At 35.8% G+C, this 16,898-nt stretch overlaps 1 protein-coding gene across 1 annotated transcript in view; it reads left to right on the top strand.

Annotated features, from left to right (window-relative positions):
• The window catches only part of LOC124168700 (laminin subunit alpha-1), a 229,995-nt gene extending 213,527 nt beyond the window's left edge, over window positions 1–16,468 (top strand). The window contains exons 41-51 of the mRNA XM_046546967.1: window positions 391–689; window positions 1,629–1,850; window positions 2,839–3,026; window positions 5,118–5,327; window positions 6,306–6,690; window positions 7,355–7,537; window positions 8,375–8,569; window positions 10,359–10,530; window positions 11,051–11,184; window positions 12,266–12,500; window positions 14,510–16,468. Of these exons, the coding sequence (XP_046402923.1) occupies window positions 391–689; window positions 1,629–1,850; window positions 2,839–3,026; window positions 5,118–5,327; window positions 6,306–6,690; window positions 7,355–7,537; window positions 8,375–8,569; window positions 10,359–10,530; window positions 11,051–11,184; window positions 12,266–12,500; window positions 14,510–14,655 (2,369 nt within the window). The 3' untranslated portion in view covers window positions 14,656–16,468. The remainder of the gene's footprint in view (window positions 1–390; window positions 690–1,628; window positions 1,851–2,838; window positions 3,027–5,117; window positions 5,328–6,305; window positions 6,691–7,354; window positions 7,538–8,374; window positions 8,570–10,358; window positions 10,531–11,050; window positions 11,185–12,265; window positions 12,501–14,509) is intronic.
• Window positions 16,469–16,898: the final 430 nt, after the last annotated feature.

Raw genomic sequence — 16,898 nt, 5'->3', positions numbered from 1 at the left:
TAGCGGCGCAGGGACATCTAGTAGTCCAATGTGACTTAAGTCAATAATTATCTAAGCGAATTTGTGGGTGCAGTGTGTGAAATAATAGTGCTGTGAATTGGTAGAGAGGTGAGTGACTTATGAGCCTCCTGGGGGACCGCAGAATTGGCATCGATACCGAGAAGTTAATTCATTTGGTCGCTGCAAAAAAAGCTAGAAGGCTAAATTCAATTTTATAATAATATTTTTATATTTTCCTTTAAGGGTTTATAATAAATATGCATATTTAACCATATATGCTATTTTATTTATCTTATAAAAATAATTTTATGCTTGTCTACTATTCCATAAACCCCCCCGAAAATGTTTTCTGGCTAAGGCCTTGACTGTATCCCATGCTGATTGTTTCAGGATTGTTGAAGGTGGGTGGAGAGAGTCGAGATGGGGCTCCAAGTCCACCTCCCTCTGGTCCAGAAGCCCTGCCCGATCTGTCGGGAGGGGAGTACTACATTGGAGGCACTCCCCCCGGATTCTCGCTGCCTTCGCTAGGCCCCCTGGGCGATTGGGGCATAATGGGGGGGATCCTGGAGGGGAAAGGGTCACATGCGCACCCCTTCCGAGGTTGTCTGGCAGATCTCCAGATGGTGCAAGAAGGCTACAACCCACTCAGGGGACAATTTTACGGTGTGGAGGCATCTTGCCCAAACAAGGTATTGCCCATGACTGTTTTGTTTCCTTATAATAATAATAATATTAAATTTTATTGTCGTTGGGCAAATACATTTGCATGGAGTCCTCAAAAGTACGTACAATACATAAACTTAGTCAAGTCAATTACGTTACAAAAATACAAAATATACAACTTGGTCATGTCAATTACATATACAAAAAAAACAAATATGTAATAGGATAAGTACATCTATATTGAGAACAGCAAAAAATACATAACTTCAAAATCGACTCTTCATGTATTCACCTACATCTTAAAACAAATGTTTCCTCTGGGTATTTTTTACAGATGTTTATGACTGCTGTCGATCTATTTTTCATAAACATCTACTTGTAATCTCATATTGTGTATTTTTTGACTGGTCATGATTGATATAATTACATTTTGATCAGCTTATCTCATTATATTACCTTAAAATACTGTCCATAAAAGAAAAATATCAACTGAGGCAGAGTTAGGGATTATATTTATTTTCTCCTGCTTTATCGAGATATTAATCCTATGATCTAAGCATCTACAATTTTAATTAGATTAATAGCAACGTCTGGTTGTATTTCTGTAAATTTTTCTAAATTTGTTGATTTAAACTACTGCAAAATAAAAAAATAAATTCAACTCCTTGCCAATGAGGGTAAAATACAGCTGTAAATACTAGATCATTAAATTGCAGAGCTATGTTTTGATTCTCAGGCTTAACTATCTCTGACTTTTCACTATTTATCTAGTGTCAAATTATTTAGCTCTATTGTTTCCTGATAGAGGAATTCGTTTCATGCTTAAATTTGGTGAAATTCCAACATATTAGTGAATCAAAAGCTTCTGGAAATGTTAATGTACTGCTCTTTTCTTTCCTTGATGAAAAATTAGCAGTTAATTGAAAATAATTATGCCCAATACATTCGTACGTCATTCGTTACAGCCTGCAAGAGTGGTGAGCTTCTACGGAAATGGTTATTTGGAAATGGATTCACATACTTTGAAGAAGAAGGCTTCCCTGGGGTTTGTTTTTAGATCTCCTCAGCCAAATGCCCTTCTTCTGTTATCCACCTTTGATGCATATCCAAAACAGCCTGCAGGTGCTGGAGGGGAATCTTCAAAGGATGATTTTGATGAGGAAATGACAAACCTAGTCAGTGCTGGGGTGAGTTTTAATCCACCAAGTTGGAGACTTCAAGATGATCACAACTTGAATTTTTAGTAATTGAATTCCTAATAATTGAATTTCGATGTTTCTAGCAAATCGATGGTATTTCTGATTTCAGGAAATTCTAATTTTTATAATCATTATTCATTGATCAATATCTGGTATTGTTCTGGTAACATCTCAAGCAATTTTATTCTTAAAATAGGGTAGCTTGTCTTGTAAATATTTTTTTTAATTGTGTGATATATGTATTTTGTCCTTACTTCGTGTTGAGCATTGTCCTTTTGCTGATCAGCATCTTAACTACCTACAATGTCAATGTCTGATTAGCTTGTCATTCCTTTTTTAATGATGAGCCCGGTTGTAACTTTGCCTTTACAAGAGGGTAACCAGGATCAAAACTAGGGTGGGCAAGCCATGGTCGTTCAAGCTGTAACATTTTACATTTTAGCATGGAAAAAGTGAATGAAGCCAACATTTTCAGACAATTATAACAGCGCTTTATTGTTTTTTTTTTAATTATTTGCTTAAAAAAACATTTTAGTTACATGTTTTTAACTAATATTAAAGAAAAATTGTTGAAAATTTTTTATTCAATCCAGTCTGATTTCCCTTAAAGACTTAAACGATTTTTGCTTCTAAGGGGGGGCAGCTGCCCCTTACTGGTTACGCCCATGTGCCTCTATACATTCATGTCTTTAGGAACAGTACATTAACACGCGCAAGGTTATATCTAAATGTATGAACACGTGAATGAACATGAAATTGCACCTTTTAACCTCCCAACTTGTGTGAATGCATGAACGGAAAATAGAACCTGTTCTAATTTGGTTCATGCATTCGTCCGGTCCACCATTAGTGTTCATGCATTCACACATTAACAGGTACTTGTTAATGTACTGGGTAAACCAGGCCTTTAGATAATGGTGTTAGGAATCATTCCATCACCTACAGTCCTAACAACCAATTTTTCTGCCAATTGCAGGATTCGGATATGGACCTAGTTTCTTCAGAAATCAGCAAACAGAACCATTCTTTTTACTCTGTCTCTCTCGATGGGGGTCGAGTTGAGGCTAGGGTAGAAGCAGGGAGAGGTGAGGTTCGGCTGCGATCAGAAGCGCGTTATGATGACAACCACAACCATGCTGTCACAATGATCAAAACTGGAAGAAGGTTTGTATCTGAAGGAAATGAACGCATTTTTATCCAATAACTTAGTTGCTATGTTCAGTGCTGTAGTTGGGAAAAAAATTTAGGCGGTACAGTAAACTCTCGATCATACGAAGTCAGTGGGACCAGGAAATTGGCACTTCGTAATATCGAGTTTCAAAATTTTTTAATAAGCGGCAAAAAAATGTTTGCCTTTGTTCCTACTGCCCTTTTTTTGCCTTCAGTGGCCTTTTTTTAACGTTTTCGGTGGTTGTTTAGGCTATAATTTTTAAAAATTCTTTTTGTTAGTGATTTTAGGCTTTGAAAGATTGTTCAAAAAATCATACAACCCTAAACTGCCCATTCATTAAAGTTAAATATCAACGATCTTAGCACTTAATAAATTCCTGTCAATTTAAAAAAATGTAATCAAATAATGAATAGAAAATTTTTGCATACCTACGTATGTAATCTTAGAAATTTGTGGTCATTAGCAAATAGCAAGGCATCTCTATTATCTATGTATGCATAAGATAGATATTTGTTTCCAATGCCTGCGAAATTTTAACGGCAGCCGGCTTAACTGCCATTTATTTAGGCAGTTCTCATCAAAAATCACTTAACCCTCAAGCAGGCGTGCTGGCATATTAAGTACACCAATCTTCAAAAACCTAGTATTTCAGCATTGTACATACGTTCTGGTCTAGAATGGCCTCATGTATTCTTACATTGAACTTTGACAGTCTATAGTGCGAATTTTCAAAGCTCAAAGTATTGTAGCTAATTTATTTTTAGACTGGCAAGAGTAATCCGACACCCATGGCGTATAAATTATGCCGCGCGACCGCCCTTGTACCACCTGTGTACCTTTATATCTGTATTGCCTATGAATGTCAAGCTTGAGCTAATTTTTAGAAATAAAGATAAATTTTAACAAAAATCAAGAGTTATCATAGGTATGCATGCATATCATAAATGCATGTGCATATCATGGACATGCATTTCGGTCGTGTAAAAATATCAGGCTTGAGGGTTAAGGAGGTTCCAGATGGACTCGTAGTGGACTTCGTTGAGTGGGACATATTTTTGGCACGCTGTTTCTTTAGCTGATCCTCTACCTGATCTGAGCCAAGACTGCACATAAATTTCTGGATTAAATTTTTCCAATGACGGCCCAGCACTTCTGAGGAAAATTAATCTTCTTGTTTATTTTACCAACAAACTGTTCCTTTTTTTAGTGAGAATGTCATTCTTCGCAAAAAATGATCTTTCGCATCCTGATGTGGAAATTGGAATTGAATCAACTATTTGTAGTAATTGTTCAAGGTCTTTAGGTTTCATGTTTGTGTCCACATATTCCCTGAATGCCTGAATGTATTTTATGTGGCTTAAAAAGGTAGTTTAACCAGTACGCTTATAATGAGTTTGGATTTTAGGGGGTATGGCCCAACTACAGCACTGGTTATGTTACATTTTTTCCTCAGGTTTTCAGGTAGTGGTAATTAGTTGGAGACTCACACAGAATTAGTTTAAGATGTGTATTTCATTACCTCCGCTGTAAAATTGTTCAACAATCGCCCACTGTATCAAACCTGCTCATCTAGTAGTCCAACAATACGCATGCACTCAGCTGGCAGTAGCTGGACCACAAAAGCTCCCCTCCGAAGCTTGGAGGTGAGCGTTTGTGGTCCTACTACTGCAAGTATGTCTATTGTTGGTCTTCTAGATAAGCGGATTTGATACAGTGGGCAATTGTTGAGCTGTTGTATAGTGAAAAAAGATTATTTAAAATAATAAATAAAATAAAGGTGTCAGAAGATAAAAGATAACCTGATCATTTTTTTGAAAAGGTTATTCGAAAAGATTATTTTAGAGATATTTTTTTTAGATTTCAGTGCAGTTTCAGAGAGGAAATTCGCTCAATTGATATTAGAATCGTAATAAATTCTTGAATTTTATAATCTATGAAATTCCCAGTTTTGATAGTATTTTTTTTTCTTACAAAATTGCTATTTATTAACTTTCATCTAGTTTTTTCAAAGCCAGAATCGCATCAAAAGCTATTTCTGGGCGTGCAATATCCTAAGACCCTAAGAAATTTTTGCTCTCTGTTAGGGTTGAACTTCGTGTTGACGATCGAACAGTGAGCTCAGCCACCCTGCCTGAAGGAGCGTCGCAAGTAAGAGCCCCAGAATCTGGAGGCTTGTTCCTCGGTGGACTTCCGCCTGGTGATGGCAGCTGGAATTCTAGCGTTGCTTTGGCTGGAATGGCTCCAAACTTCCATCCCTTGATTGGTGCCATACAAGACTTCATATTTAATGATGAGTGAGTATATTTGCCTTGAAAAGGTTCACGTTGGGATGGTGGATTGTTTGTTGGCTTCCCATCCACAGGGGCTGGGTTCAAAACCTGGTGTAGGTTCAGAGAAAGATTTTTCAGAGAAAGTGTAATCTTCACTTGTGTCCTATATGTATGGCGATTAACACTTTCAGTGTGGGTGTAAATTTGGAGTTCATGTTCAATGGCGAATCTAATATTTTGCTAATTTCTTGTTTGTAAGGCTGATTACCGCACAATTATATCATATTATCATATTTCTGTGAAAAAAAATTTTTTATTAACAAAATTCTTGACTTTTAAGCAGTCATTCGCCATATCTTGTATGATTAGCTAGGCAACCCGCAACATAATAGTTTATTTCATTAGATATCTTGCTCTAAAAATATTTTTTGCGAAATATTATTGATTTCGATGGCAAAAAAGGTTTGAGAGCAACCAATAAAGATTTTTAGGCCGACTTTACAATGGACTCTAATATACAATGAAAAAAATACTCGCAAAATTAAAATTTAAAAAACGGAGTATTTATGAGCCCATTGAAAATTGTAGAGAAATTTTTCCTTCAAAATTTTAAAGTTTTTAATAAAGAAAAAGTGATGGATCCAAGAACGACTGCTTCCTCAACGACTTAGTGTTACGCTCTATGATATGTACTACTCAAACTTCTCACATGTTTTGGAATTGTAGCCATGCATTTGCATATACACTCCCTTTACTCCTTTACATGGATACAAAAACTATTAAACTAATAAAAGTCAAAACTTTTTGATAAAATTTGGGGGTTATTACCACTGTAACCACCTAAATCCACCTCTGCTTCCCTCATGGCACACAAAAGCATAGCTATCAGTTGCCTCTGCCACATACCACACCATATTTGCATTAGCTTTGATTGCAATTTGCATTGCCTCTTAGTTTTGACTAAGCATCTCCATTAATTGATTTTCTCCACTATCTTAATAGGCTTCTCCGATTCGATAAACCAGTGTCCTTCCTAAACGCGGGCATTGGCCGAAATGAAGGTCCCAGCATTTATCCTGGAGCTGGTCACTCCTCATCCCACCTTCACCAACCAGTTGTCAACGACAGGGGAAAGCCTTATGGAGGTTCTGGGGATCCTGGCGAGATATTCCACTCAGGTATGGGACGAAGGGATGGCTCCGAGAGGGGTTGCAAGAAGGTGGAAAGATATTCGTTGGAACCAGGCGCAGTGAAGTTGGGCGATAAACCGGGCTCACACATCAAGTATCTGCATCGGAAGAGATCCTCCATTCTTCTGCAGCGAAACTTCTCCCTTGGGATAACTTTCCGCACCCATTACCCAGGAGGCCTCATCTTCATGGTGCCGGTAAGTGTCAACTGTTTAGGATTTTTATTGGAGATAGGTTGAGTAGCATTTTTCCCCAATTTGAATATCGCATACAAATGCTTGATATTTTTCCAAATGCCTCACTCGAATATCGAATACTGTATTACTGCACATGCATTTTTCCCTCAATTTTAAATACAGTACACTCCCGATTATCTGGGCGAATAATCAGAAAATACGGATTACCCAAACTTTCACTTAAATGTCCTGCAATGTCCAATTATGGCTCTGTGAGCCGAAACGCGTTGTACGTAAAAAATTTTGTGGAAAAGTACTGCAACCTTTTATTTATTTAATTACTACCATTATTGTTAAATTTTTACTATACAATTTATATATTTTCTGAAATTAAATACATATAATGTTATCTGATGAATACAATCATTGCAAACGGTGCTGCCCCCTGATAACTTTTGCTCATACAAAATGGCCTTCAAGCCCAAGCCATTGCTCACCCCTGTTCTAAGGTGTATTCAACCCGGGTAACCAAATTATGGTAACTTTTTACTTTGGTTATTGCTTCTGTCACTGATTAGGAATAGCTCATGAAGACTAACGACTGGATTTGGTTCCTGGTAACATCTCAATGAAACCCTGGTTTTCAAGCATGGAAAATTCAGTTTTATATTCTCTATTCATTTAGGGAGGAGGAGTATCCCCAGGTTCTAAGAAGAGGCACAGTTCCATGCTCCCAGTGGTCAAGCCACAGCGAAAAACTTTCCTCATGGTTTCCCTGAAGAACAGTCAGTTGCACGTGTTTGTGCATGGGAAGAGGAAACATGAAGCTACACTTCCTGGAGTCTTCAATGATGGAAGTTGGCATAGTGTAAGTATCAACCTCAAATACCTTAACCAAATAAATAAAATTATATGTTTAGATTATTCGTGTGAACTTATTTTGGAACCCTTAATATAACCATTGAAGTATCAAGTCTCAAAATATCTTGCTGATTATTACTTTTAAAAAAGAAATTTTTGTTGTACTTCGTTCTTTGGATTATTAAGTATTACTACCTACTTTAAGCATAACATGACTTGCCATGGTGATAACTTTACGGAGTCACCTGCAATGCTCAAATTGTGCAAAAATTTCACAGAGAAAAGCAGATTGGTATGACGCCTTGATAGCTTTACTGGCTAAAGCACTCTATCGGAAATCAGGGGATCCTGGTTCGAATCCAGGTCATGGTGAATGATTTCTTTCTCTGAGAAATTTTTACACATTTTGTGGACTGCAGCTTACTCCATAAAGTTATCACTGCGGCTTGTCCTGGTATACTTAAATTAGTCAGGGGCAAACACCTCTAGTGTTCAAAGTTTGGGCTTTGCTCCTCAGCGGTGGTGCAGTGTGCACGATTTAGACTGCTATAGCTGCATAATATGCTCAGCAGTCTAGACCACCTTGCCCAGTGTAGTCCAAAAATTTCCATTATTAACATTTGTTGCTTTTGTGTTGAAATTTGGTAAATATTTGCCTGAGATGAAGAGGCACAATTCTGACTCTGAAGTCATTATTATTTAACTAAAATTAAAAATATAATTTCTAGTTCCATACTCTGGAGTTAAATCAAATGAAAAATTCTGTTACCATTAGCACCCTTGCTTTTTTCAAAATTTATGAAATAATGCTTTGTCATATTTGAATCTGTTTTTCCTCCTTTAGGTGTTGATACGCAAGGAAGATCGTAAGCTCTGGCTGTCAGTTGATAGTAGCAAACCAACGAGAATGAAAGTGCCCAAGAAGCTTGGAGGTGGAGGTGCCGGCAGCGTAGGAGCTGGCGACATATACATTGGTGGTATACCCAATGCTGATTCACCCTTTGGCGATACCTGGCTTGCTTCTCTACCCGAAAATCTGGTAAGCCAAAGTTTTGCTTATTTATAAGGGGTGTGCGAGCAACTAGAAATTCATGTCACGATGAGTTGGAGATAAACTTGACTTCAGTGGCATACCCAGGGGTGGGGGTTCCGGGGGGTATATAAAAACCCAAAATATAAAAACACAATTATTTTCCTTTTTAAAAGAAAAAAAATATTGAACAATCATGCATTTACAAAAGATTTCTTTGGTAAACGAAGTTTTTTCGATTACGAAAAGTGTTAAAAATTAGTTTAAAACCCTCTATTATAAACAATTCTAACTTAATTCTAATTATAAAAAATTATTTTAAAATTTTGGAGAACGGACGTCTTCTAGTAATTCCTGAACTGGTGGCTTTCTGACCCCAATGAGCTCTTCATTAAATTTTTGCCGCCACCGCGCTAATTTCCTCTCCTTTCTTGGCTCTTGAGCAGTGGCATAGCCAAGGGAAGGTCCAGGGGGTCCGGACCCCCCTCTCAAAATATAAAAACACCATTTTTTTCCTTCAAATAAGAAAAAAAAATTGAGAAATCATGCATTTACAAAAGATTTCTTTGACAAATTAAGTTTTTTCTATCATGAAAAGTGTTAAAAATTAGTTTAAAGTCCTCTACTTGGTAGCCTGTTCTTCAAAAATTGTCACCCCTGGTTTTGGACCCCCCTCAAATGAAATTTCTGGCTACGTGACCACTTTTTCAAAACTTGAGTTGAGTCAGTACAGGCAGTGGTTGATGAAAAACTGTGCATAACCTGATAATAGAATATTTATATGTCAGTGAATACATATTGTCAGTCATCATTGTCAGTGGTCAACAATCCTAAGATTGCTTTGAGGCAGCTCTTCACTCAATTCTCCAAACAGCTAATCTTTTCACACCTACATATTTCTTCCTTTGCAGTTTTTGCCATCTACTTTTCCCTCAACAGTGTCTTCATCAGGCCAGCATGATATTGTCTGTAATATTTATAAATATAATTCTTTAATTGGCTTATTTCTCGGAATATAGTACGCTCTATTTGCAAACATTTCTGGGACAAAAACTATTTTTTTCCCAGAAATTTTTGTTTTAATGCTGACATGTATTCAAAGTGGAATGTGTAAGGATGAGAGTTTTAACACGTTGCGTACGGATGGCGTGAATTCTCGTCATTTTTTTCCCTAACGTTCCGGACAGATGACGAAGATTCTCGTCGTTTAGGCGCGTCAACCTAAACAATTTTAAAGCGTACAATACGTATTCGTTAGTACATTTTCAGTTGTTGTTCGTTATTCATAATTAATGGATACATCATAGTGTTTGATTGGGTAAAGTTATATTCTAAACATTAGCTTTTTAACCATGTTTAAACCAAAGGCAGTACGCCCTAATAGGCACATATTTCCAGAATCGGCGTTCCTAGGAATTTAAATACCCTAGTACGCAACGTGTTAAGGAGGAATGAAAGTAGCAATTGTAAAGGAACAACAAATTTGCATTATAGCTCTGTTTTTACAATGCACTATTCATTTTTTTATACTGATAATGATTTACTCTCAACCTCTTGCCTTTTAAAATAGTTTTCTTACTATTTACTTGTTTGGTAATCACATAGATACATATATGCCCTGGATGGTGATAAATCCACCCAGGTGGTATTCCAACTGCGACCTCTAGGTTGGTAGTCGGAGATGTTACCCTGACACTACCAAGGCCAGCAATAGCGTATGGTTGCCAAATAATCATTTTTGTCTTCAATTTATTTTGCAACGATATTCTACAACTTTCAATTGTTGGTTTGTTTTCAGCGTTCTCAAGTTACTCGAGTTGAGAACTTCAAAGGTTGTGTTCGGGATCTTATTGTGGATAATATTCCTCGAGACTTGGTCGGTGAGCGCGCAACTCCCCATCGAGTGGGTCAGTGCTTCCCAATTGTTGAAACAGGATCATATTTCCCGGGTGATGCGTATGCTGTGTACAGTAAGTATATTCTCACTGTCTTTCAGATGTCAACAATTACATTTTAATAATATATATTAAATTTAAATGTATTGAAATCATTGAAAAAAAGACTACATTTTTCCGTTTCGATTTTTTTAGTTCTATAGGTATAAATTCATTTTTCAATTCATAGGAAACATAAAAGTTTTAATTCCTGCAACTCATTTGATAAAGAATTTCCACCAAGTCAGGCCCACTACTATTATGTACTTATTTACATTTATTCAGTTCATTATTTTTTTTAATTTGAAATTTAGCAATAACGAGTATGAATAATATGCAGCAGTTGTTGAATCTTCACTGATTTAAGATTCATTCATTGGGGTAGTCTTGACTTTCTGGAGACATTTTTAATTGAAATGAAATTGATATCATCAGATGGTCTTAATCGTGTCTTTTTTATTCACCATCTATCCTCCAATGTCATTTTATGTATTTACATATTTCCATACCTACATGAATTTTTTTATTAATTAATCATGTTCCCATTAATTTTCAGAATCAAATTTCCATGTTGGATCATTATTAGAACTGGAGCTTGAATTTAGAACGTCTGAATTAACAGGTGTACTGCTAAGTGTTTCTGAGCCTAGTGGATCTCCAGCACTTTCTTTGGAATTACACAATGGAAAGGTATATCCTCTATTTTTGTATTCCTCATTTCCTTCTTTCGAAAAGTGATTTAAGGAAAAATTGCAAAAACTATAACTTTTTACACCCTTCTGCCCCCTCCAAAAACATTCAAGAAGGCTGAAATAATATTAAATTTCATGATAATCATAAGTTTTCTAATAATTTAGTCAATAAATTAACAATACGGTAGTTTCCTTCATCAGAGAAAACGAAAGGCGTTGATTGCAATTTGTTACTAACCATTAGTGTATTCCTAATATACAAATTATTTGGCTTTAGAAATCTCATTTTAGACGAATGGCAATGGTCAATTTTAACCGCATTTGAAAAAGGCCAGATTGGCGCTCATGCAATGCCACTCCACGTAACGTCACAGGGACCTAGTTTCTATATGAGTAGATAGGAGTTTTACATCGTCTGAGATTACCAATGCACGCATGAGACACAGAGCAAAGGGCTCAGGGAAACATCTCTTAATAATCACCCATTAAAATTGCCTAAGGTCAGAAAGTTTCCTCCGTTTGATAGGGTAATAATAATCCTTATTTAAGCCAAGCACTACCTGCTAGCAGGGTACTCTGCTACCTGGTAGCACCCTGCATCGTATCAGTGCTCAAAGCCTCGCTCCAAGGTCACCTCACACGGCGACAGCTGGAACCAGAAATAGGTCACACAGGCTTTTCCCAGCATTCCTACTTAGCCATCGGGTTTTCGCGCGCTTGAAAATTTTCACTTTTCATTTAATCGCAAAAAATATATATCGTCATTTAAAAATCTAAGTGCGTGAAATGCATACTCAAGAAGTAATAATCTTTCGATTTAGGCAATAAAAAAATAATAGGAATCCACCCTATTGATAAAATGCTATTTCAATGTCAGTCAGTGATAATATTAATTCACAAATAAATTAATTTATAAATCAAATCTTCAAAGCACTGCAGGAACAAGTGGCTTTGTATGCAGTCACGCGCACGGGTGCAAAGTTAAATAGTTGGTGTATTGGTGTTGGTAGTTAAGTAGTTGGTGTATTTAAATTAAATCTTATTCTGGATTCTTTCTCTAATTGCAAAATCCCTTTCAGGTTCTCATGTCTGGGGACATGGGCGATAGACGTCCATTCCGAGTGGAGCAAGGGTTGCCCCCATCTTCCCCCATGCAGCTTTGTGATGACCAGTGGCACAAAGTGAAGGCTCGTTACGTTAACAATGAGCTTACCTTAAGAGTGGATCACCAAGATGTTCAGTATGGCCTTTCTGGGAATGGAAATCTCACAGAAACGGATACCCATAGTCCTCTTTACATAGGAGGATTGCCTGGTGAGTGAATGCTAGTTATATTTAGTAAAATCTTGTTTTTTATGTCTTTGTTCATCCAAAGGGTGAGTGAAATGGAGTTTTATGGATATGTTACCTTCTTCCAGAAATTTTTTCCACAGTGCTATATACATATCATGACAGATTGATTGACATATTGACTGATTCAGCAAAATTCGCAGCCAAAACTGTGATAGGTGTGGGTATATGGCATATGGGATGTAAAAGTAAAAAATAACATTCATAGGGAGGAAGCAGCTGAAAACTAGATAAAGTCGATTAGTTTTTGACATATATGGACATGAATTAACATGGCAGCCTTGTGGGACTAAAACTTTTTCGCTATTATCGGGTATTTATAAAAGTCCCGAGAACATGAAATTCCTTGACGGAAACTAGATTTCTTGGTTAATTTTTTCATGTTATTGTCATTTTAAAAATTTATATGTATGCAATGCTTTTTGTTCAGAATTAATTCTATATCCTATGGATTTCCAATCTCCACACCCTTCCTCTGCATGGTAACTACCATTCAGAGATGGATGAAGTATCAGTCATGATTTCAAAAAGTTACTACTTATAGTTACTTTTCATAATTTTTTAAAATACCATGCTAAGCATATGCACCAGAATCATTTGAGTTTTGTGTAACTTCTAAGCAATTTTTGGAGAATCAAAGAGAACTAGCAAACTTGCTGATGATGAGATGTTTAACAAATTTTATGAGCTATGAAAAAGAGCAAAAGAGAGATTCCTTTGGAGTTTGTGTCAGGAAAATGGATACCTCCACTGCACAAACACCCAACAATCACCCACGAAAACAAATCCGCTCATTTAGTACTACCTGCTAGGGCTACCAGATGAGTGGATTTGATTCAGTAGGCGATTGTTGAGCATTTATGCAGTGAAGGTATGGAAAAATTGTCAGGTGTCCAATGCACTCAATATTCAACTGATGCATGGTTTTCAAACTATGTGCACAATTTTCACATTTTTACGTTAACAATAAATTCCATTCCAAAATTATCTTGCTTAATTTTACAACAGATCTGTAATTGTGATGGACACTTTTTTCAACTCACTTACAAAACAATTATGTTTCATTCTATCCTTTAAAATAAATTTGTTCCAAATACTTTTTCTAGAAAATGTATAAATTTATCAACATTAGCATTTTATTTCCAAAATGTTATGTTATTACTGATATCTTTGTAAATGTGTCTGAATCTTATTTCGAAAACATGAAGGATTTTAATTTATATTTTATTTTGGGTACATAAAAAGTAATGGTAACATTCATTCAATGTAATGGTGACAAATGAAAAGTAAATGAAATGGAATCATTCCTATAACTTGGTAACTTTGATTCAGTCAATGCTAATGCGAAGTCAAAATTGTGTCATGTAAAGCATTGAATTGTTTGAACGCATGCAAGAATGCATGTAAGTGAGATGATAAAATAGCCCCTTTTCTAATTTTGTTCGTGCATTCACACAATTTCATGCCGTAATAAGAAATTAATACAGTTATAACCTGTATCTTTACTCGTGCCGTGTGCAAAACAGCCTATAGAAGTAGTACTTTTAATGGAAATGGAAGGGGTGATCCTCGAGATAGGAATGTATAACTTCAGTTTAGTCCATATTGCCTTTTTTAACACAAAATTTCACCTACCCGGGAACTATAGTGAGATTAATTTCATGTTATTTTCACTGTAGTGCTATTTTTACAATTCAAGCACCAGTAATACCGTAATTTTATGAATATAATCCCCACCCCATAACTTTGGGGCTTCAGTTTCGGGAAAAATTTTTAAAATGCATTTGATTATAGGCTCCCTTTACTTTTACTGTGGGCCTTTTTGGAAAAAAAGGGGGGGATTAAATTGAGATAAATAGGTATTTTTCCACGATGACTAACATGTAAAAAATGAGTGACATTATGCACCTTGTAAAATGGCCTCAAGAAATGTCTCTGCTGTTATGAGTAATAAACCTTAATGCCATCCACAGATAACACATCATCTGGAACTCTGCTGAGTCGGGACAATTTTAAGGGATGTATTCGAAACATGATGATCAGGGGAGAGAAGAGAGACTGGACTGATATGGCCTCCCTCACAAACGTTCTACTTAGTTCGTGCCCCGTCCACAACTAGTCCTCTACAAAAAGTATTTTTTTTTGTTATGTACCAATGTGTAACTGCGATTCACACTGTGTGTGAAGGTAAACAATACTTATGTTTGTTTTTTAGAATAGAATACAATTCTCTATGTCCTGAGTTAGAAGTTAAAGCGAGTCAATTACTGTATTATAGCTGAAAAAAAAACTTAATTATTTTCTTTAATTTACTAAAATAATTAACCAGTCAGTTAATTGATTAACAGCTCTTGAATTTTACATTTAATAATGAAGCTTCAAGTTTTTTTGTTAAGTTATAAAAATAATTTTTAACAAATCCATGAAAATGGGTTTATTGAAAGGTGATTACTGATCTGTATCACATAATGTGGATAGATATTCCTCATGTGTATATTGTACATTCTCAAACATCAGTTTGCTCAGCGAAGCTGCCTGATGTAACTCCTTTGTTTTGTGTTAGAGTGTTTTGTTTCAGTGCCCTCAAAAAATGTATTTATTTCCTTGTCTGTGAGAATATTTTTGTCTGGACTTTGTTTTGTACGTAGTTGAAATTATGGTTAAGAAGTGGGCCATTGAAGCAAGGAAGAAAAACTTGCGTGAATGTCTTTATGCACAATGTGCATTTGATTTTTATTGCATGAAATTAGTTTTCATGAGCTCCAGTGATCACTTTCTTTCAACTCCTTTCAATTTCCATTTTCACAATTATTAAATACCATTTTAATTTGTACCTACTTGCCTTTAATATGTTTACATCAACTTTATTCGGCAATGTAAATAATTATGTAGAGAGGTTCGAATTGATTACAGTTGCAAATGCGTGTAGTTAGTGGAAAAAAACTAATGTTATGTTGACAACAACGTCTACTTAAAATTTGTAATAACTCACCCCCTGGTTATAAACTTGTAGGTACTTATTCTGGTTGTCGTACAATCTGGTTCGAGAGGTGATTGACTTCACCCGAAAGGAGATTGAACATGTATTGAAAGTGGGCTTTGTATAAATGGAGGATAATTTTTGTACAAATTATGATAAGAGGCGAGTCAACCAGGTGTGAGGAAGCTAATGAACAATCTCGGAACATTATTTTAAGATATTTTCACATTCCATCTCTGTTTTTGGAAAATTTGTCCCTTTGGAAAAGGCCCCTTGCCTAAGAAATGGTGGAATTGAACATGTGTTTTATTATTTTTTTTGTGCGTGAATTTTGAAAGAGACTTATTCCTAGTATAAAATTCTTTTCTTTGTAAAGTTATGCGTCTATGTTTGGTTAAAAATTGTTGTTTTTTATAGATCTGGAAAAGGTGGAAATTTTCCAACGGGACATAGGAGTACATGTCATAGATACTGAAGACAATTTTTGTACTTCTCACTTGGTTTTACTTGTCAATAATGTAAGCCATCTTGAAACTAAAATTCAAGCTCGGCTCATTCCTGCTATTCATACCACTGGTTAGTTTTGTGCATTGCTATATCACACCTCTTGTTGACTATTTTAAGAAAGGTGCGTTTCCTTAGAGATCTGAAATACACGTTCCAATGTCTTCTATGAAGTAGTAGTTATAAAACACTGTAAATTGAAAATATTATTTATTTTCTCATTGAAAAAACTGCAGAAGCCTTCAATAAGGAAACATAGCGTTTTCTTAGGATACCTTTTAAAAAATTAACTTAAGAAATGGTGTCTGTTTTTTGACAACTCCATAATTCTGCAATGGTTAGAAGATAACAATTGGCATTAGAAGCTCTTTTAATTTACTGGGAATACTTTTAAGGTATAACATTATTTAATATTTTTTTATTTAAAATAAAATAATAACAAGCAAAAGCCTTATTTTCATTTCATCATTCTCCTATCTGCCTTCTAGTGAGTAAAATGTGTTCCTTCGTTCACTCCTGCCCAGCAGGAGAGATTTTAAGCTGTGTTCCAACATATTAGGCATTAGGGAGCATGGATTTGATCAACTAAATATTGGACAGCCAATCCAAATGGGAGAATGAATTGGGACATCCTAATGCAGGTGTTATCATCTCCTATGGGCACGAAACCAATTTAAAATGAGAAATTTGGAATGAATTAAGTAAATTATTCATGAACAAATCTCTTCATGCATTCAACACCAAATTTGGTGGGGGCAAGCCGGCATGGGCGTACCCAGCGAGGCACAGGAGGGGGCAGCTGTCCCCCCTTATAAGCAAAAATTGCAAATGCAATAGGAAAATAATATTTTTTCAAGTAAATAATTTTAAAAACTAAT

Source organism: Ischnura elegans, chromosome 12 (genome assembly GCF_921293095.1).
Source record: "Ischnura elegans chromosome 12, ioIscEleg1.1, whole genome shotgun sequence".
Taxonomy (NCBI): Eukaryota; Metazoa; Arthropoda; class Insecta; order Odonata; family Coenagrionidae; genus Ischnura; species Ischnura elegans.
The sequence above is the reverse complement of the archived record's forward strand: the minus strand, read 5'-3'. Positions and strand labels throughout refer to the sequence as shown.